The sequence below is a fragment of the Lycorma delicatula genome, chromosome 3 (genome assembly GCF_047948215.1).
Source record: "Lycorma delicatula isolate Av1 chromosome 3, ASM4794821v1, whole genome shotgun sequence".
Lineage (NCBI taxonomy): Eukaryota > Metazoa > Arthropoda > Insecta > Hemiptera > Fulgoridae > Lycorma > Lycorma delicatula.
In genome coordinates, this window is record NC_134457.1 from 149,018,885 (window position 1) to 149,040,539 (window position 21,655).

The 21,655-nt window shown below is 30.6% G+C and overlaps 1 protein-coding gene across 3 annotated transcripts in view; it reads left to right on the forward strand.

Moving 5' to 3' along the window:
* The first annotated feature begins 222 nt into the window (after positions 1–222).
* The window catches only part of LOC142322107 (DNA ligase 4-like), a 135,194-nt gene continuing 113,761 nt past the window's right edge, over positions 223–21,655 (forward strand). For 2 of the 3 annotated variants that reach the window (XM_075360802.1, XM_075360801.1), the window contains exon 1: positions 223–350. Coding sequence is in view for 1 of the 3 variants with exons in the window: in XM_075360800.1 (XP_075216915.1) it covers positions 12,849–15,542 (2,694 nt within the window). In the remaining 2 variants the exon portion in view is untranslated. Of the gene's footprint in view, positions 351–12,841; positions 19,960–21,655 lie in introns of those variants that run through there. The other variant, XM_075360800.1, reaches the window with a different exon arrangement.

The window sequence follows — 21,655 nt, forward strand, 5'->3', positions numbered from 1 at the left end:
AAATGGTAGACAGAATTATAAAAACTTTACTGTAAATTTCCCAATTCTGTATTTAATTATGCCTCTGCAAATTTTAAAATCATCGGTGGAATAGAAAAAGGTTCGCTGAGAGCCAAGTTGCAAGAGCAGAGTTTAAGAGTTAAAGTAGTTTAAGGAACGGGTCCGATGTCTAATTTCAAGAACTATTGTTACCTTTGTTCAATTCACTTTTGTGTCATTAATGCTTGATTTGGTGAACGGCGTTCACTGGTTATGTTTGTTGGTTTTGCAAGTAGTTTTAGGTGTCATTTAAAATATTTTTAGTGTTATGTATTTTATTTGATTCTTTCATGATTGGACTGAAGTAAAGGGTAAATATTACGATTTGTGAATTTTTTTAATTAATGAGCATAAACAAAATAAAGTCCATTTCTTTATTTTTCCAAACGTTATTACAAATTTCTGTGGTAGAGAAATTGATACTAACTGGCCCGTTTTGCTTAATAATATGTAGGTAATTACTGTACATTTAACATCCTGACTTCCGTAGCAGAAAACACTCGACTTGTGACGATCCCTGTCGCCACGCAGATATAACATTCAACAACCTTTTTGTTGCCTATCGTGGTCGAAGTTGATCGTAATTGTAAACAAACTGTTTCCCTTAACAGTTTAGAATGCTAGCCGTATTAATAGTTTTTATGTGCAGTGTTTAAAATTTCAATCCACATGTTTCAATCTAAAATTTGTTTAAAGGATTGTCGTTTCTTAAGCTACACAAGTTTTTAGTTTTACCTCTTAATTTTTTTTTTATTTTGTATGCTAAACTCTCAGAATTTTTATTGTGTAAAGTTTTTTGTTTATTTTATTAGCAACAACTTTCAATAGCTTTATTTGCATCCGAGTACTCATTTGATATACAATAAATTGAAATCCTTGATTAATCACTACAAGTTTCAGTTTAAGTTTAGGGCTGTTTAAGTATTACAAGTATTACATTAGCACTTTTCCTTAGTGATTTCAGTCTACCTTTTCCCCATAAGCAATTACCACATGCCTTGCTGATATTTGTTTACAAGATTTCTACTTCGGTTATTAGCTTTATTTTGCTGTATATTAAAACTTATTGATTAAATAAGATGGTGCAGATTTAGTGCCCTCAGGATTATGGATCTGTTATTTGAAAAACCAGATTTGTTGATAATCAAAGTTTAAAATGATCTATCATTTGTTTATTTTGCATATTTTTTTATTAGGTGTTAGAATGTAAATTTTTTTTTTTGTCTTCAGTAATTTGACTGGTTTGATGCAGCTCTCCAAGATTCCCTATCTAGTGCTAGTCGTTTCATTTCAGTATACCCTCTACATCCTACATCCGTAACAATTTGTTTTACATATTCCAAAGGTGGCCTGCCTACACAATTTTTTCCTTCTACCTGTCCTTCCAATATTAAAGCCCACTATTCCAGGATGCCTTAGTATGTGGCCTATAAGTCTGTCTCTTCTTTTAACTATATTTTTCCAAATGCTTCTTTCTTCATCTATTTGCCGCAATACCTCTTCATTTGTCACTTTATCCACCCATCTGATTTTTAACATTCTCCTATAGCACCACATTTCAAAAGCTTTTAATCTTTTCTTCTCAGATACTCCGATTGTCCAAGTTTCACTTCCATATAAAGCGACACTCCAAACATATACTTTCAAAAATCTTTTCCTGACATTTAAATTAATTTTTGATGTAAACAAATTATATTTCTTACTGAAGGCTCGTTTCGCTTGTGCTATTCGGCATTTTATGTCGCCCCTGCTTCGTCCATCTTTAGTAATTCTACTTCCCAAATAACAAAATTCTTCTACCTCCATAATCTTTTCTCCTCCTATTTTCACATTCAGTGGACAATCTTTGTTATTTCTACTACATTTCATTACTTTTGTTTTGTTCTTGTTTATTTTCATGCGATAGTTCTTGCGTAGGACTTCATCTATGCCGTTCATTGTTTCTTCTAAATCCTTTTTACTCTCGGCTAGAATTACTATATCATCAGCAAATCATAGCATCTTTATCTTTTCACCTTGTACTGTTACTCCGAATCTAAATTGTTCTTTAACATCATTAACTGCTAGTTCCATGTAAAGATTAAAACGGAGATAGGGAACATCCTTGTCGGACTCCCTTTCTTATTACGGCTTCTTTCTTATGTTCTTCAATTATTACTGTTGCTGTTTGGTTCCTGTACATGTTAGCAATTGTTCTTCTATCTCTGTATTTGAACCCTAATTTTTTAAAATGCTGAATATTTTATTCCAGTCTACGTTATCGAATTCTTTTTCTAGGTCTATAAACGCCAAGTTTGTTTTTCTTTAATCTTCCTTCTACTATTAATCTGAGCCTAAAATTGCTTCCCTTGTCCCTATACTTTTCCTAAAACCAAATTGGTCTTCTCCTAACTCTTCCACTCTCCTCTCAATTCTTCTGTATAGAATTATAGTTAAGATTTTTGATGCATGACTAGTTAAACTAATTGTTCTATATGCTTCACATTTATCTGCCCCTGCTTTCTTTGGTATCAGGACTATAACACTTTTTTTGAAGTCTGACGGAAATTCCCCTTTTTCATGAATATTGCACACCAGTTTATATAATCTATCAGTCGCTTCCTCACCTGCACTGCGCAGTAATTCTACAGGTATTCCGTCTATTCCAGGAGCCTTTCTGCCATTTAAATCTTTTAATGCTCTCTTAAATTCAGATCTCAGTATTGTTTCTCCCATTTCATCCTCCTCAACTTCCTCTTCTTCCTCTATAACACCATTTTCTAATTAATTTCCTCTGTATAACTCTTCAGTATATTCCACCCATCTATCGACTTTACCTTTCATATTATATATTGGTGTACCATCTTTGTTTAACACATTATTAAATTTTAATTTATGTACCCAAAAATTTTCCTTAACTTTCCTGTATGCTCCTCTATTTTACCAATGTTCATTTCTCTTTCCACTTCTGAACACTTTTCTTTAATCCACTCTTCTTTCGCCAGTTTGCACTTCTTGTTTATAGCATTTCTTAATTGCCAATAGTTCCTTTTACTTTCTTCATCACTAGCATTCTTATATTTTGTACGTTCATCCATCATCTGCAATATATCGTCTGAAACCCAAGGTTTTCTACCAGTTCTCTTTATTCCGCCTAAGTTTGCTTTTGCTGATTTAAGAATTTCGTTTTTAACATTCTCGCATTCTTCTTCTACATTATCTACCTTCTATTTCTTACTCAGACCTCTTGCGATGTCCTCCTCAAAAATCTTCTTTACCTCCTCTTCCTCAAGCTTCTCTAAATTCCACCGATTCATCTGACACCTTTTCTTCTGGTTTTTAAACCCCATCTACAATCTACATTTCATTATCACCAAATTATGGTCGCTATCAATGTCTGCTCCAGGGTAAGTTTTGCAGTCAATGAGTTGATTTCTAAATCTTTGCTTAACCATGATATAATCTATCTGATACCTTGCAGTATCTCCTGGCTTTTTCCAAGTGTATATTCTTCTAATACGATTTTTAAATTGGGTGTTGGCAATTACTAAATTATACTTCGTGCAAAACTCTATAAGTCGGTCCCCTCTTTCATTCCTTTTGCCCAGCCTGTATTCACCCACTGTATTTCCTTCCTTGCCATTTCCAATGCTTGCATTCCAATCTCCAACTATTATTAAATTTTCATCTCCTTTTACGTGCTTAATTGCTTCATCAATCTCTTCATATACACACTCTACATCATCATCATCATGGGCGCTTGTAGGCAAATAGATGTTAACAATCATTGTCGGTTTAGGTTTTGATTTTATCCTTATTACAATGATTCTATCGCTATGCGTTTTGAAATACTTTACTCTCTTCCCTATCTTCTTGTTCATTATGAAACCTACTCCTGCCTGCCCATTATTTGAAGCTGAGTTAATTATTCTTAAATCACCTGACCAAAAGTCGCTTTCCTCTTCCCACCGAACCTCACTAATTCCTACTACATCCACATTTATCCTATACATTTCCCTTTTTAAATTTTCTAGCCTGCCAACGTTTTTTAAACTTCTAACATTCCACGCTCCGTCTCGTAGAATGTTACTTTTAGTCTGGCTCTCAACAGATACCTCTCCGATATGGTTGCACCTTCGGTCCAGCTACTCTGTATCCCTCAGCACTCAAGCCCCCTCACCAACGGCAAGGTCTCATGATTCATAGAGGAGGGAATGTAAATTAAGCAGCAGTAAATAATATTATTACCGGACCATAATAGTTATCTAATGAATGTTTAATTTTGGTGAGTAGCAAGGTGAACTTCAATTTTGACATTACTGTAATATACTGATCTACCATATTATTCTTAAAATGCTTCTAAACTTTACCTAGAACATGGTTTACTACCAAATATTTGTGAACCGTGTTTGAATCATTCTGGAACATTGTAGACATAATTTAATTTATATTATTAGGCTGTACATTAAATATATTTTTTTGAAAATATACTTTTGTTTTATAGAATGTAACTATTATACTTGCCACCTGCCCATTGCCAAAAAAATTCATCAAAAATCATTCACTCCCTTCTAAGGTGCTTGTAGTAGTTCTTGAACAATCGCTTTCATTTTTAATGAAACTTTATACTTATTGAACAGATTTGAAAAAACTGACCGAGATTAATAGTAAATGAATCATTTATTTTATTTCACCCAGGCAGGATATTTACAGTATTATAAGATTGTATTATAAAATAGCGTTGTATATTAATTATAGTTTTTGTATTAGTTTAGTATGATTAGTCAGATAGCCTTCTTTTCGGTTAGCCAATTGATAATCTGGATGTTGATTCAGAAAATGGTTACAGAATGGTATTTGAACCAAATACTGACAATTAGTTATAAAACTAGCTGTAGTTTAATGATGACTAAGACATAATTTATTTAAAAACTTTATTGTCAAAATCAGTTGTAATTATTAAAGATTTACTTCTAAATTAAAATGTACATTTGCTTGCAGTAATGCTTCAGAGTATTTTTTATAACTACTAAACTTCAGTTAATAGTGTTAAAAGATATAAATAATTCACTTTCAGGATATGTGACATTATGCTCTAGATCTTATTAGAGTCAGTTATTCATCAGTGGAATGAATAATTTTTAAAAGTTAATAATTAAAGTAATTAAGTGTGATCATTTTTATCTTGCATGTTTTAATGTTTATCGGAAAATTAAAAACCCAAGAGCAATAAAAAATATTTCACAAAGTATTTTTCCAGTTAAACAGATGGTTGGATATTGGAAGAGTTCTGTAAGAAAACATTTTTTACAGTTATGCAATAATAATTTTCCCAGAAAGTTTTTACTACTTTTAGTTATTGGTGTGTTTGTCGATATAAATTTGTATTTGAAGAATTTTATATATATAATATAATACATATATTTATATATTATTATTTTTTTTTTTTTGAGGGTCATCTATTATTTGAATAGTTTGATGCTATTTTTGTTTCATTCTACTGTATGGCAATCTTTTAACCACAATATAAATACTACCTTCCACATTCTATGTTATTGATTTTTTGTTTGCTAATTTTTTTGTCTTCCCGTACAAATTTTAGTCCACATACACAAAGCCAAATACACCTACTTGTGTAGTTCAAAAATGCACTTTAAACTGCTGTTATGGGTCACAATTTTTAATGTTGTGTTGGGAAATAAAAAGTATTATATTTTCAGTTGTTTTTCTTTCCATTGTTGTAGGTAACGTGATCCTGTTTTTTTAGGAATTTGGCCTGCCCTATTTTAGTGATCTTTATCCTATTTTTAGTATTCAGTGTTTTTTCAACAACAATATACAGTGCAACAGTGATGGAAGCAAAGTCTGGGATGATATTAAATGTAAACAGATTTCATTGTTAGAAAATATTTTTGTTGTTATTATGTAAATGGATTGAACATTTGTTTTTTTTTAATATATATATATATATATATATATATATATATATATATTGTAACAAGACTGGTATAGAGGGCCTGAGTAATGGATTCCTACCAATTATGAAAGTAATAATTGGCAGAAAGGGACAAAAAGGAGAACCCTTTTTGTAAAGAATAGGTTCGTTTTATAATTGTCTTGTTATGCTGCCTGCTAACACACAATGGACACCTGTTGTACGGTGAAAAGAGACAAGGTTTGAAATTCATGGGAACAAAGCCTTGGTTGACTCTTCTCATGCTTCGACTTGGGTCTGATCCTACAGTTAAAGAGACTAGCAGTATAAATAGCCCAGTAAGACCAATTAAAAATCAGTTTGGCGGAGTTCCGTGAACCCGTCTGCGAGGTGTTATGATTTCGGTCCCACAAGGGCAGTTCTGTGAGGAGAGGCTGCGACTTGTGTGAGTTTGGTGAAGTTTTGCAAACCAGACTGCAAAGTGTTACAATGTCGGTCCCGCAAGGGCAATTCTGTGAGGAGTTAAGCGAGGAGAGGCCATGAGTTGTGTGAATTCGGCAGAGAGTTCTATGAACCAGTCTAGTAAGACGTATGACAACGGTCCAGCGTGAAGAGTCAGAGGTGTGAGTCTGCAAGACGAGTGTGTTAGACGTCAGTCCAGTGAGGATAGATCCAGTTCAATATGATTAAGGTGACGCCACGAGCAATTCAGTTACCAAGAAAGTACTATCATTGAGTTACAGTAAAACTGTAAGTGTGCAAGTGAAAGAAATAATGCAATAGACTTCATTCATAAACTGTTAAGATAGATAACAAAAGGGATTTGCAAGTGAATTTTATAAGATTGTTTGTTAATATAAGAGTAGTGGTTAAAAAGGGTAAAACTAGCGGTTCCTTTTGTTAATGGATCTGAAAACTAGTTTTCTGTTTATATACCTGGGATAAAATCCAAACAATTATTTATTTTGAACTCTGTATTTATTATTTACTGTTGACATTACTATCACTATTTGATATGTAATATTTTGATTGTTAATTCTTTGTTAATTACATTATGTGTTTTTGTTTTTTTATGTTGTGCTTACTGTTTTGATTATGTTCTGTTTTTCATAATTTATTATCATTAACCTGACTATTATTGTGGTTGTAATTACTATTTTAATATTTGTTTTCATTAACTGTTTTGTTATTGTCAGTTATTATTATTATTATCATTATTGTATTTATGACCATTGTGTTTATTATTAATTTGCCTGGTTGTACTTTTGAAGATTTTAAACCAATAAACTGTAGTTACATAAACATTCTAAATTGTCAGCAACCTCTCAATATTCTGATCGAGTCGTGCGGAACCATACCACATGACAATATTGTCGCGTGTTCGTGGCTTGATCAGGATATTGAAAGATTGACCATTGAAAATGTTTATTTAATTAAAATTTATTAGTTAAAGAACATAAGTTAACAAATCAATAATAATGACAATAGTAATAATAATAATAATTATATAATAAGTGACAATAATAAACAACTCACAATAATAATTAGAATAATGACAGTAATAAATAAAGCAAATTATGATTGTAGTAATCACAACAACAACAATAATAATAATAATAGTAAACAGTGGTTACATACAAAACAGAATTTAAAGTATTCATCAACATTTTACAGGTGGATACATAATGAAACACAGAATTCAGTACCATTGACACAATACATTAGCGTGACCAATAGTATAAGTTTTGTATTAACAACAATATTACAATAGATAAGACAAGTATAAAGTTCTTTTACTGCAAATAAAACTACCCTAACAATTGATTAATGTAATTTAGTACATTATCTCTTTCACTTATAGTCTTACATTAACTTACCGAACCATTTCTTGATTTTGTGTACTGTCCATACTTGAATTACTTATATTGTCATCTTAATCACGTCGACTTTAATTCATACTAGAAATTTGCACCTTTGGTGACCATACAGAATACTTTTGCTGACTGACATCTTGCAGAACTCACATCCTGCAGACTCTCATCTCGCAGACTGACATGAAATGTCTTAGACTGATTCGCAGAACTCATTTTTAACTGGTCTTCCTTGGAGTATCTATACTCCTATCCTCTTTACCTGCCAGATTGACCCAATTTGAAGCATGAGAATGACCGTTTACCCTCACATTTTCCCATGAAATTCCAAACCTTGGTCCGGTAATTCTTCTCATGGAACAAATATCTGTTTAGGTGTGTTAGTAGACAGTATTACAGAAGACAATTGTTAAACAAAGCTGTTACCTTTACTAAAAGGGTTTCTTTTAGCCCCTTTTTGGATTCCTCCCATTATTATATTTTCTATTACTTTCTTCTTAATTGGTAGGAATCCGTTACTCAGGTTCACTATACCAGTCTTGTTACAGTAAATGTTTTTAAAGTTATTTGTTAATAAACTATTTTTAACAGTTTTTCCTGCCTACTTAAGGGACATCCTAAAATAATAAACCAACTTTAGCTGTAAATAAACTGCATTGAACTATTTTAACCAATAAAATAACAATTAGTGATAGGGAATTTATGAGCAGTAAGAGTAGGCTGAAATGGCAACCCTGTGAGACCTAAAGTTATAGGGCAGATAGAATAGTGGGCACTTTCATCTATTGGAGGTATCTGTTACTGAATAATCATCAATTCATTTGCAGGACTAATATGTAACAAGTAATATACCCTTAGAAAGAACTGATGTAAGATTTGCTGGTAGACAGGATCCTGACCTGGAAATTCTTTATCATAAGTTGAAATGCACTGCTTAATTTTAATGACAAAGTTGTATATCCTTTTTAGTTCACTGTTATTATTGTTGGGTATTTTTGTAAGGTTTTCATTTATTTATAATTGCTTGTTTTAAAAAGTTGATTAAGTATATTTTTGACATATTATGCCAGTAACCGCACTTATTTAATCAAGAGTTGGATCATTGATATAGTGGAAGGCTTTAATGTTGCACAAATGAATTTAATATTTGTTTTTATGTAAAGGAAATTAATTTATATAAAATCAGTTTTAGTTTTACATAATACTAAAGTGGGGCCAATATGTGTTGGTGGTCAAGATTAAGCAGGAAAGGGAAATCAAAAATTAAGCTATTTTTTGATTTTGGTGTTTTCCTGTTGAAAGTTCGTCATTTAGATTAATTAACAATCCTGTCTTATGAACTGTCGGGTTAAAATTGCACAAAACTATTTGTCAGTCTTAAATTGCATTTATAACCTGTTGTGAGGTAGTAGGCAGTTGAAACACAAAATAAAAATTAACTGCCTGTAAAATGCATAATATTAGTTGTAAATGATTCCTTTCATATTCTTACATTTGATTTATTATTGTTTTTAACATTCGCACATTATACAGAGTGATTCAGGAGCATAGGGCAATACTTTGACAACTCATTCCAGAGGCTAAAAATAAGAAAAAAGTTCATATAAACATAGGTCCGAAAATGCTTCGTTAGCGAATTATACAGGGTGAAAGATTTCGCCCGAGTTTCAGTTCATCTGGGTAAATTAAGGCTTTCTGAAATTCTGGGAAGGTTGCCAATTAAGGGGCAAATTCAATTGTTTCTTATGATTTTTGAGCTGGAAAGTCGAAAAAAATAGGTCCCAGAACTGACACTTAACTCACTTAGTTTCTAAGATATCCCATGTAAAATGCCAAAAAATAGGGTCAAAAAACACATTTTTTTACATTTGACGTACAATAACGTTGTTAAATTGGCAATAAATCATACATTTTTTAAACATAATTTGTAGAGAATTTAATTATAAGAAAATTGATGTAAATAATGTCAACAGAAAACAAATAAAATTTTAAACATGTCGACTCTTATTAACAACAAAACCAACGAAAACTTAGAAGAAAATGTTACAAAAAAAGAAAACAGATGTGTCTAGTAAGTACAATAATTTTAGATCTACGAAAAAGTTGGCAACACTAATTTTTTTTCATCCCAATTTGTTTAAATACTACTCATTGTTGTCAGTTAATTGTGGTAATGTGTTAAATAACCTTTCGCTGAGCAATCGTGTTTGCAGTATTACGTCGAATTCTTATCGTAAAAATTTCAGAAAACTGTTAAGAAGTGTAATTTTGTATTCATTTTACAGTGCTAAAAAATCAAGTCTGTTAAAAAAAGTGAAATTGTGTTTAGTTTTGTTTTGAAAAATGCCGCGTATCTTCACTAATGCCGAATACGCCGACATGATTTTCATCTATGGATTTTGCAATGGAAGTTGCTACGGCAGCGGTTACGGAATATAGACAGGGGTATCCTGGTCGTGTTGTACCAAAACTTAAAGTATTTATTAGAATTTTTAATAATCTTGGTGAGAATGGTACACTGCTGATATTTCATCTGAACGACAAGCAAATTATGCTGATGAAGGTGAAAACATTCTGCAGATGGTTCAACATAGTTCGGCAACGAGTACACGATTAATTGCAACACGGCTCAATATTTCACAAAATAGAGTATGGAGGACATTAAATAATAATGGATTGCATCCTTTCCATATTCAGAAAGTGCAACATCTCCAGCCTGGTGACTACGCCAGCCAGCTGCAGTTTTGTCAATGGGTTAGTAGGAATCAACATTTAATTCCATTTATACCATTTTCGGATGAAGCTACTTTCACGCGTAACGGAATAAACAACACACAGAATGCGCATCGGTAGTCTGAAGAAAACCCACATGCTACAGTGGAAAATAATTTCCAGCAACAATTTTCAGTGAATGTTTGGTGTGGTATCATAGATGACCAATTAATTGGTCCTTTCATACTAAAACATTGTGTCACAGGGAGAAATTATCTGGAATTTTTACGTAATGAATTTATTATATTGCTGGAAAATATTTTCTTAGCAAAACGAATTGAAATATATTACCAACTTGATGGAGCTCCTACACATTTCACTAATGAAGTAAGGCAATGTCTTGATGAAAAGTTTGCTAGTAAATGGATAGGACGTGGAGGGCCGGTTAATTAGCCACCTAGATCTCCAGACCTCACTCCGTTGGATTATTGTTTGTGGGGATGGTTGAAAAATGAGGTTTACAAGCAAAAAGTAGACACACGCGATGAACTGATTGCTTGCATTCTCAATGCTGCAGCTATAATCAAGGAACGCAAAGATACCGTTAGACTGGGAACATAAAATCTAGTACAACGCGTTGAAAAGTGCATTGAACACAATGGTGGCATTTTTGAAAGTTATTAAACCACATGAAATACTACTTGTAAGCAGCATTTTATCATTATCATAAAAAAACAGTAAGTATTCTTTCTTCCTCCAATTATTTTCTGCTGTACGTACGAAAACGTTTTTTCAGTCTGTTAAAAATTAATCTGTTTTGTTGTTAATAAAAGTCAACATGTTTAAAATTTTAATTAATTTAAATTATAATTAAATTCTCTACAATTTATGTTTAAAAAATGTATGATTTGTTGCCAATTTAACAACGTTATTGTATGTCGTAAACGTAAAAAAATGTGTTTTTTAACCCTATTTTTGGCGTTTTACATGAGATATCTTAGAAACTAAGAGAGATACAGTTCTGGGACCTATTTTTTTCGATTTCCCAGCTCAAAACCCATAAGAAACAATTGAATTTGCCCCTTAATTGACCTTCCCAGAATTTCAGAAAGCCTTAATTTACCCAGAGGAACTGAAAGTTGGGTGAAATCTTTCACCTGTATAATTCGCTAACGAAGCATTTTCAGACCTATCTTTATATGAACTTTTTTCTTATTTTTAGCTTCTGGAATGAGTTGTCAAAGTATTGTCCTATCCTCCTGAATCACTCTGTATTTATTAACTCTTGTGTGATGTATGTGTAATTTTACTGGTATCATCTGCTGGATGACTGCAAGAGGAATTGCTCTGCTTCAAAACAATAAGAAGGTTGAAAAGAGGTTGTTCTGATTGTGTTTTTTTATATTCTTTACTTCAAAATCTTTAGGACATATTTTAAGTTTAGAGATAACAATAAAATTGGATATTTTATTTAAAATGATTATTAGGGGTGAAATTTCCTTAGCAATACAAAGTCTGGTTTAGTTGAATAAAAATTGAATGAACATAGGCTTATAGAAAGTTCTAAAAAGATAAACCAATATAACTTTGTAAACTAATAAAATGAATGTAAACTATCATTTAATAAAATCATAAATAATGTTTTGCAAGTCATTGACATATTTCTTTACTGATAGCTGTGGATAAAAAGATTTAAAAAAATGCAGTATATTGTTGCAATTTTGTAGTTTAAATACAAATGCAGTATATGATGATAAGTCCTTTCTAACCTCTTCTTGCCCCTTTCTATTTTATAAATTAAACCTCTTAAAATTTGTTATAATTAAACCAAGGTCAGAAATATAACCTGATGTAATATAATAAAAAAATAGCCTAATAGTATATTTTTCATATTTTTTGAGGAAAAATTATTACTAAAAATTGTTGGAAACTAAAAAAAAGTCTTAATAAAATTCTTTTAAGTTACTTCATTCTAAACAAAATCATACAAAAAAATTAAGTAGTAATAATTTTACTTGCCTACTTTCAGAATCAGATTGTTTTCCTTTTGAGGCCTATAAAAGAGTAAAATATTTGTGTAGCTGTAATTTGAAAGCAAATTGTATGGTTTTATGAACGTTTTTAGTTATTTTAATCAGATGACTGTGGATTAAATTTTGGGAGGAACATCTTGCAACACTGTATATATCAATGTTTTGCCTTTACAGTTGTCACTGAGCAAATTATACATAATTTGTTTATTATATTTGTATAGGATTGATTTTCATACTGTATGGATATTATTTAAATATTTTTTTCTATCTAGGTTCAACATGGAATCAAAGAAGAATGAAGAGTTTGCAAGTAATTCAAATTTATTATCTATACCAAGCACTTCTTCAGAGATCACTACTGATAATTTAAAACAATTTCCTCCTAAAGAAACAGTTGAAGCTATTGAGAGTAATATTTCTGAAAAATATGATGAAGTTGATGACGATTTCATGGATTTAGATGATAAGTCTGAGAATGATGATGATGATGATGATGATGATGGTGTTGAAAAACAGTACACCCATTTAGGTGGATATAATGATGGTAAAAGTGTGTGGGGTACGGTCGATAATAAAAAACAGGAAAATGAGTGTATTTCACAGTTTTTGAATGGAGAACTTACATTCAGTGAATATGCTGCTCGAATGGAAGGAGTTGAAGAAGAAGAAATACTTATTTCTGTTGGAAATAAAATATTAAGTGAAATGGAGACTGTTGATTCAACAGAGGGAACAAAATCTGATAAAAAAGAAGTTAAAACTGGGGTAGTACAGAAAATAAAAAAGAGATATGTTAGGAGAAGTTTACCACCAGCATTAAAAGGATTGATGGGTGAAGCAAATCTTAGGTATGCCCGTGGAGATAAGGACACAGCTGTTAAAATCTGTTTAGAAATAATTCGTGAAGTTCCTACTGCACCAGAACCGTACCACACATTAGCAGGGTTATATGAGGAATTAGGTCACTCGGACAAGTCATTGCAGATGTCTCTTATAGCTGCACATCTCAGTCCTAGTGATCCTAATCAGTGGATTCATTTAGCTGAAGTATCACATGAACAGGGGAATTTTAAGCAAGCTATTACTTGTTACACAAATGCATTAAAAGCTGATGAAAAGAATATTGAGGTATATTTCAAACGAGCTGAATTGTTAGAAAAAGAAGGACAGAAGAATATTGCGTTAAAAGGATTTTCAAAATTATTAACTGTGTTGGATCCAGGTAAAGAAGGCGAAAAAATTCTTGAGCTTTCAAAATTAGTCGCTGAGATGTATCATAAAGAAAAAGATCTGATTAAAACCAAAGAAACATTAGAAATTGCTTTTGAAAAGTGCCCGAAGCTTATTACCTCTGAACATGTTAACCTTTTATTAGAGGTACTGTTAAATCTGAAACAGTATTCTTCTTGCTTGGAGTTATTAATTACTTTTTGTGACCTGTCAGTGGAAGTTGAAACTGAGAGCACTGGTGCTTTAATTGTTGATAGTTGTACTGTTCCTGCACAGATGGCTATAGACATTAAAGTTAAATTGATTTTGGCTTTGATTCATATGAAATCCGTGAAACCATTGAAGAATTTAATAGAGTCACTTTTAGCCGAAAATCCTGAGGATGTTGGAGATCTGTATCTGGATGTTGCTGAAGCTTTCATGGCAGAAGGATATTTTGATAATGCATTAACTCTTCTGCTGCCACTAATTTCAAGTAAAAGTTACAGCTTGCCGGCTGTGTGGCTTCGTTATGCTGAGTGTTTAAAAAATGTAGGACGTATTGAATCATCTGTTAAAGCTTATTTACATGTAATAGACCAAGCACCTCAGCACAATGATGCTAGATTAGTTGCTGCTGAATTACTCACAAAGTTGGGTCGCAGAGATGAAGCGGTTAGCGTTTTAGTTCAAGATGAAAAGTGTGAAATTCTGGATCCAGACCTTTTGTATGAGAGGTGTCTTTTATTAAAGGATAAACCGGAGCATGCAGATGATTTTCTCACTGTTGGACAATTATTTCTTTCAAGACATTTCATTCAGATACGACGTTTTGAAGAGCTGCGTTCTCTTTCTAATCACAGAGGTTCTGCTTACAAGAAAAAATCAGCGCTGAAGGAAATAAGAGTTATCACAGGAGATCCTTTGCTGGAAGAAGATCGCCCAGAATTCACGCAGGGCAGAAAAATGCCATCTGCTGAAGAAGAGTGGGATCTTTTTATGTATATGTGTCATTTATGCTTTAAACAAAAAAAATTTGCTCTTCTACAACGCCTTGCATTCTCTGCGCAAGGATCTGATACATTTTCAGTTTACAGTAAAGAAATTGATTTATTATGTTTAATGTCTAGTTTTTACAATGCAGATTCATATCTGGCATTTAATTATGCTCGACAGTTAGTGCTTAAAGATATAAATAAAGTTCGTCCGTGGAATGTATTTAATTTAATTGTCATACGCGGGGATGATACTAGACATAATAAATTTATCATGCGTCTTTTAACACGTAATCAGGCACACCCTATTCTTTCATTTTTACATGCAAACAATTGTTTAGTGTCTGGAACTTATAAATATGCATTGAACGAATACGCTGCTGGGTTTCGTAAAGAAAACTCACCTATGTTAGCGTTCCTCATTGGTGTTACATTAAGTCAAATGGCATGTCAGAAGTTTTCAGCGAAGAAACATTCTTTAGTTAGCCAATCTGTAGCTTTTTTTTCTAAATACAAAGAACTGAGGGGTGCCGCTGGAATTCAAGAATACCATTATAATTTGGGCAGGGTGTACCACCAGTTAGGTTTACTACCACCAGCACTTTATCATTATAAGATGGCTTTAGAAAATAAGCCATCATTTGTTAGTGTGTTTGGTGAGAAATTTGATTTGAGTAGGGAAGCTGCATTTAATGTACATTTAATATATATGCAATCTGGTGCTAATGATATGGCTCGAATGTATTTGGAGAAATATATTACAGTTTAAAAATGTTGTATAAATAATGATTTTTTGTGATTTAAATTTATTATTTTTCTCAGCAATACTATTGTGGACCAGAAAAACATTCTTTTCCTGAATGCAGTTGTGAGATTGATGAACATTAGCAATATAATATTTTTGATTGTGTTTTTTTAATTTATTTCAGAAATTATGAATTTTTAAAACTTAGTATCTTCTATTGTGGTATAAATTTTAATTGATTTTTCAGCCATTTTATTTATATCATTGGTCCTTTAGCCATAATCAATGCTGTGTAAAAACTATGGCCATTCTTTCTAGCTCATCTATGCTTTTTTTATTTTTCCTTAGCATTTTCAGTTAGGTACTCATACTATTGTACAAACATTTCTTTTTATCAGTTCTCAGTAGGGACATATGATACTTTCTTTGTTTTTTGATTACTATGTTTGCCCAGGATTGTGAACTTCTCTGTTATTTAAGGTTGGCAAAAAGGGAATATTGTATGCTTTCATTTTGTATTCAGAGAATTCTTTCTTCTGGATTATTATGGAGTTTATTGTACATTAGATTTATGTTTTTAGTGCTCATTTAAAAAAAAAAAACATTTTTTTATTTCATTTTATTCACAAAAAAAGATACTTTACTTTAAAAAGATACTTATGGTAAACGTGTTATTTTTTGCTTGATTTGCACAGACCAATAAAATATAATTGAAGAGTTTACACTAAATTTAAAAAGATACCTACTAAGATACTTTTTTCATTAAGTACTTTTTTCATTTTTTTATTTCAATTATTTTTTTAACTTGCTCATTGAATCATCATTATGCTATTAAATACTCAGAACTACTGATCATTTCTAATTTTAATCTATCGCACAACTTACTTAAAACTTTTAATTTGTGCACATCATCATCATCATAAGTTGATTTTTCTCATTATGATTATGTAATTTTTCTTGATATAAACAGATGTTCTTCTTTTGTTAGTTATGATTGTTAAAGCAGTTTTAACCTAATGTCCATCTTCAAGATGAATTCTTGTTTAAATATATTAATCTGATTTCCATAGCAAATAAAAAACTAACATTTATTTCAATACTTGTTTGTGTCTATAAAGACTTAGTTTTATACCTGGGAATTATAGTGAAAGGAAAATAAAGATTCAGCATATGTGGAATAAAATCAGACCTCGTGCTTCTCAAAAAATCTACAATAAATATCTATATTGCACTGTTAATTTGTTTGATTATAATGAATGGACTTTAATTATTTAAATTTATTATTTTTATAAATTAGGTTATAAAACTGTTAAAATTATACCTATATACCTATTAACGAAAAAGGAACTTTTACTCTTATGGTAAACGTGTTATTTTTTTGCTTGATTTGCACAGACCAATAAAATGTAATAGAAGGGTTTACACTAAATTTAAAAAGAATGTTCATGTAACTTTAGTATTTGAAAAGATACTTTAAGAAAAGACACCTACTAAGATACTTTATTTGAAAAGAACTTTAGTATTAGATTGTTGAAAATTGCATAGCTCAGTTCTATATATTTGCTAAGCACTTCAAATACTTTTTTAGTACTGATTTTATATCTTCATATTTCTGAATGTTTGTGAAAAAAAAATTATTTTTATGGGTCTGAACAATGAAAAAATTATGTAGCAAGTAGTCAAGAAATAAATCTGAATTCTTTTGTCCTTTTAATTCTTCAAAGTTATTGCTCTGAAATACATACAGGTACAATGCTAAACTCAATGAAGATTAGCATTACCTTATGTTGATGATTAATATTACCATTTTCTTTGATATTATAACTATCTGTTCAGTTAATGCATTTTACAAAATCATATTGCATTTTGTTAAACATTCTCTCTCCATTTAAATCATGTGGTTTCCACCAAATGCATAAAGTTTAATGCATAAAATTAAAGGAAAATTTTAAAGTTTGGTTGATTGACATAGGAGTTTAGGGAAAATTTTGTTGGAATAATTGAAACAGTATTTTTGTTTGTTTTTTTGCCATCACTGTAAATTTAACACACTTTACATTACTGTCAGTTTTTCAGTCTATTTTTTATTTTTTAGAAATACAACAAATAATTGAAGGACCACCTGATTTGTTGTGGCGTTTCAACAGTGATCAAATCCTGGAGAGAATGTTGTAGATATGCAAATTTAATTAACATTAATATTTTAACCAAACTGTGTAAATTAAAACATTAGTGATATAATTACAGCCATGATTATATAGTATAATAGTGCCAACTTTTTAAGAAAAATGTTATAAATTTTATTTAAATATATGTTTCATTGCATATTGTACATGTTAGGTACCATAAATGAATCTGTTGGTTATGATCTGGCTTGAAATGAGTCATTTTCAAAATTGACCTAGCCATTCTTAAATATAAGAAGCCTTATCCGATGCCAAATGTGCTAGGGAAAGTGAGGATTGAAGTGGTTTTCCAATTGCTTTTTTTCTTCTGATCTAGCATATCTTGCACATTTACATGTCTATCAAAATTTCAGGTATTATGCAAAATTGCAAGTTATACACTTTTCACCTCTTAAACTGCCTTTAAACATAACATTATTATCTTCATGGAATACTGATTAATACCTTAAATCATTTAACATGCATATTACAGTCATAATAAAGACTGAAACATATAATGCAAATTATTAAATTAATGTATCTCTTTTGTTGTTAAACAATCTACACAGTAGGGTAAGACCTCCCTGCTGTATCCTGATACTTTTCACCTTATAACTTTTAAATAAATCAAGCTACATTTGTGGAACTAAACCTCATATGTTCATTAAAAAATTGTCTTCTCAAAAACAATGATTAACCTATATAAGGTATAGGTTTATTCACAGTAAACCAATAGTAAACCTTGTATTGTAAACCAACTTCAAGGTATGCAGTATTGTAAGGAACATAACATTCTGATGTGATGATAATATGATTAAGCACTTAGTCACTTAGTATTGCTGTATTTATAATTGATGTTAGCTATGTCATTTAGACAAAGTAATGAAGTCATTGTCATCATCATATGATTTATCTGCCCTAAGTCATGCTCTTTGCACCTTGTCTGCAACTGTTGTCTTTTATTTCCAATAAAATTAAGAGTTTCTAACAGCTCCTATCTCCTTTAAGTTGTTTGTAAATTCTAATCTTTTCTAGCCTTTCTATTTTGTTTGTTGTAATGATCCTATTAGTACTGTTTAAATCAACCTTTATCTTTTGTCATACCAATTAGATCTTATTCTGAATTGCTAATTAAGATTCTACCCTCATTCATTGTTCACATTACTTCTTTATTTTTCAATTATTAATTAATTAATTAAATTATTATTAAATTAATTCTTTATTTTTCAGTTTTCAACAATCACTTCATGCCAGACTACCCCATTATTTCTCTTCTCTTTATTTTAGTGTCTATGTTTTGCATCTACATAGTAGTGGCCTCTTATGTAACACTTCTCAAGACATTGTCACAAATCTTAATTCCATTTTACTATAAACAGGCTTTTTTTTCTATTAAATGTTTACTAGCTAATTTGATTTTATTTCATTTTCATGTCTGCAATCTTGACAGAGATAACATCGTATCTAATACCTCTTCTGCTCCACTTATTCATTTCTTCTTTTGTTTTGTAGAGGTTATTGGCCTAGAATGTAAGTAATAACATAGTGGGTCTAAATCCATCACTGTGTACGTGTATGAATGTGTATTAGTGGCATTGATTTTAAGTGAGGAAGAATTCATGATATATTTTTCGAATCGGGTTAGTTCTAAAGAAAATTGTGGTTATGACTTTCTGGCAGCCCAATGTTACATTTTTGATTTGATTAATTCAAATTTCTGATATGTGGCTGAGGAAAAATGTTTTATGCTTTCCATTCCTTTTTTTAATTTTCCCAGATTTATTTTTAAAAAAATAGTGTAATGTATATGAGTGCAATAGTAGAATGTACGTTAGTAATTAACTTCTTTATATTTTTACATTTAATATTATTAATATTACATTTAATATTTTTATATTTATGTACAGATTTAAATTAATCACAGTGATTAGTTAATAAAATTAAAAGTTATAGATTTTTGTAGTTATAAAAAGCATTTTGCTTTTTTGTTATTATTATTGGATTTTTTTTTAATGTTACATATTTGATTAAATGTGATTACTGTTTATATATTTTATTTTGTTCTTTAATATATCATAATTGTAAGTAAATATGAATATTGTGTTAGTTACATAATTATTTATCTTTGTAGCAGTTTTATTATGCTAGTGTTTGTTTTTAAGTGAGTGTGCATAAAAGTAAATATATGAGTATGTTGAAAATTGTAAATTTTTTTGATCTTCAGAGGTTGAAAATAAACTTAAATGTTATTTTTTCATAAATGCATTTGTGTGAACTTTTTTCTGACTTTTTGAGTTACTAATTTATATTTTTATTGAGTTCTAGCCTAGCCCTGAACAAATTTAGATTCTAAACATTGTGCAGTAAATATACTTATTGAGATATAGATTTTATTTCTTAAGCTATTTTATGAACTTGCCACATAAATTATAAAACTACAGTAGTTATAATTTTAAGCCGTGCAAGGGAAAAGCTTTGGGATAAATAAACTGTGATGGGAATGTTCCCTTAGAGTCCTGTATTCAGTTCTCTGCAAATAAGATTATGTGATATATAAACAGTTACCTATACTTATTTGTTGGTTCTTTTGTTTTCAAAAGAAAGCTGGTTTGTGTAAAAATGTAAAATTCAAGAATAAGGGGCTTTAAAAATTCAACCGCTGTAGAAACCTACATCACAGAATAATTTATCACTAAACAGTAACTAAAATTATTAATAATAGTACTAATATTGTTAATAAAATTATTAATTAAAGTACTAGAGAATGTAGATGAATTCTAATTTAATTTGTAGATTGGTCAGGAAGTAATATTTACACAATTTAATTTTATCTTTATTTTATTAATGAAAGCTAGATATTCTTTTAATCTGACAAAATATTTACAGTTTGACTTAGTAATACATTGAAGTGAAGTGAGAGAAATCTTGGAATATCTTATAAAGTTTACAGAAAAGGTTGCTTCTTCAATTTAAAAGTTTAAAATATAAAATACAAGTTGTCAGTCATGAAGCGCAGCTACACAATTTATAAAATTAATAAATTATAAATTTGTAAAAGTAAATTATTGAAATTCTAGTTATAATGTTAAAAAAATATTGAAAATGTTCACACATATAATAACAGCTTGAAATTATGCTGAGTAAGTCCTTTAACACTGCTTCAAATGAAGATCAAAATATTTGTTTTTAAATTATCAAGTGTTGGGAATAATTTTAATCACTTTTTTAAAAATATAACCACAAGTAATATACAAGAGATTGATGGGTCCATAGGCCATACATATTAGACCCCATACACTTGTGCATCACTTGTATTGTTGAGTTTGCTGTATGGATTCTTTGCTAATGATTTGAAGTTCATAATAATTTCTTGGTAAAAATCAGATGTCTCCAAGAGAAAAAAAGGATCAATATTTTAAAAAAGCTTCACTACCTAACACCTTTGTTGGCTATTCATATGTTGTTGAGGTGCACTGAGCACTGGGATTGTGTGATAAAAATGTATGCTTGCTACTGATTTAATGGCAGTTGTCTTAACAGGCAAGCGAGTGATTACATTTTCTGTTGTTATTGATATACTTTTAGATTCTGTACTTCCTATACTGTACTGTGTTTAGAAGTGTAGTCTAGCTAAGAAAAATATTTCTGTTTACAGAAATCGCTTGAACATTATTAGCAATTTTTTTTGTTAATTATGGATGTTGGCTTGCATGACTGTTCATTCATCAAATTATTTGGAAAAAAATAATTGGGGAAATAGCCGTGGTCAAACTACTTGTTGATCATGAATAAACTAAATCTCCTTTGTAATCTGATTTACACCGGAACACCTTAGGAAGCAAGCAGTATTCTGAGTAGAAAGATGAGGAGTATGGAAAAATATAATGATAGTTCATTCGGTATTCAAGATTGCTAGTAAAGAAACTTGGCTTTTGTTATAAAACTGTATCTACAAGTAACCAAATTGATTGT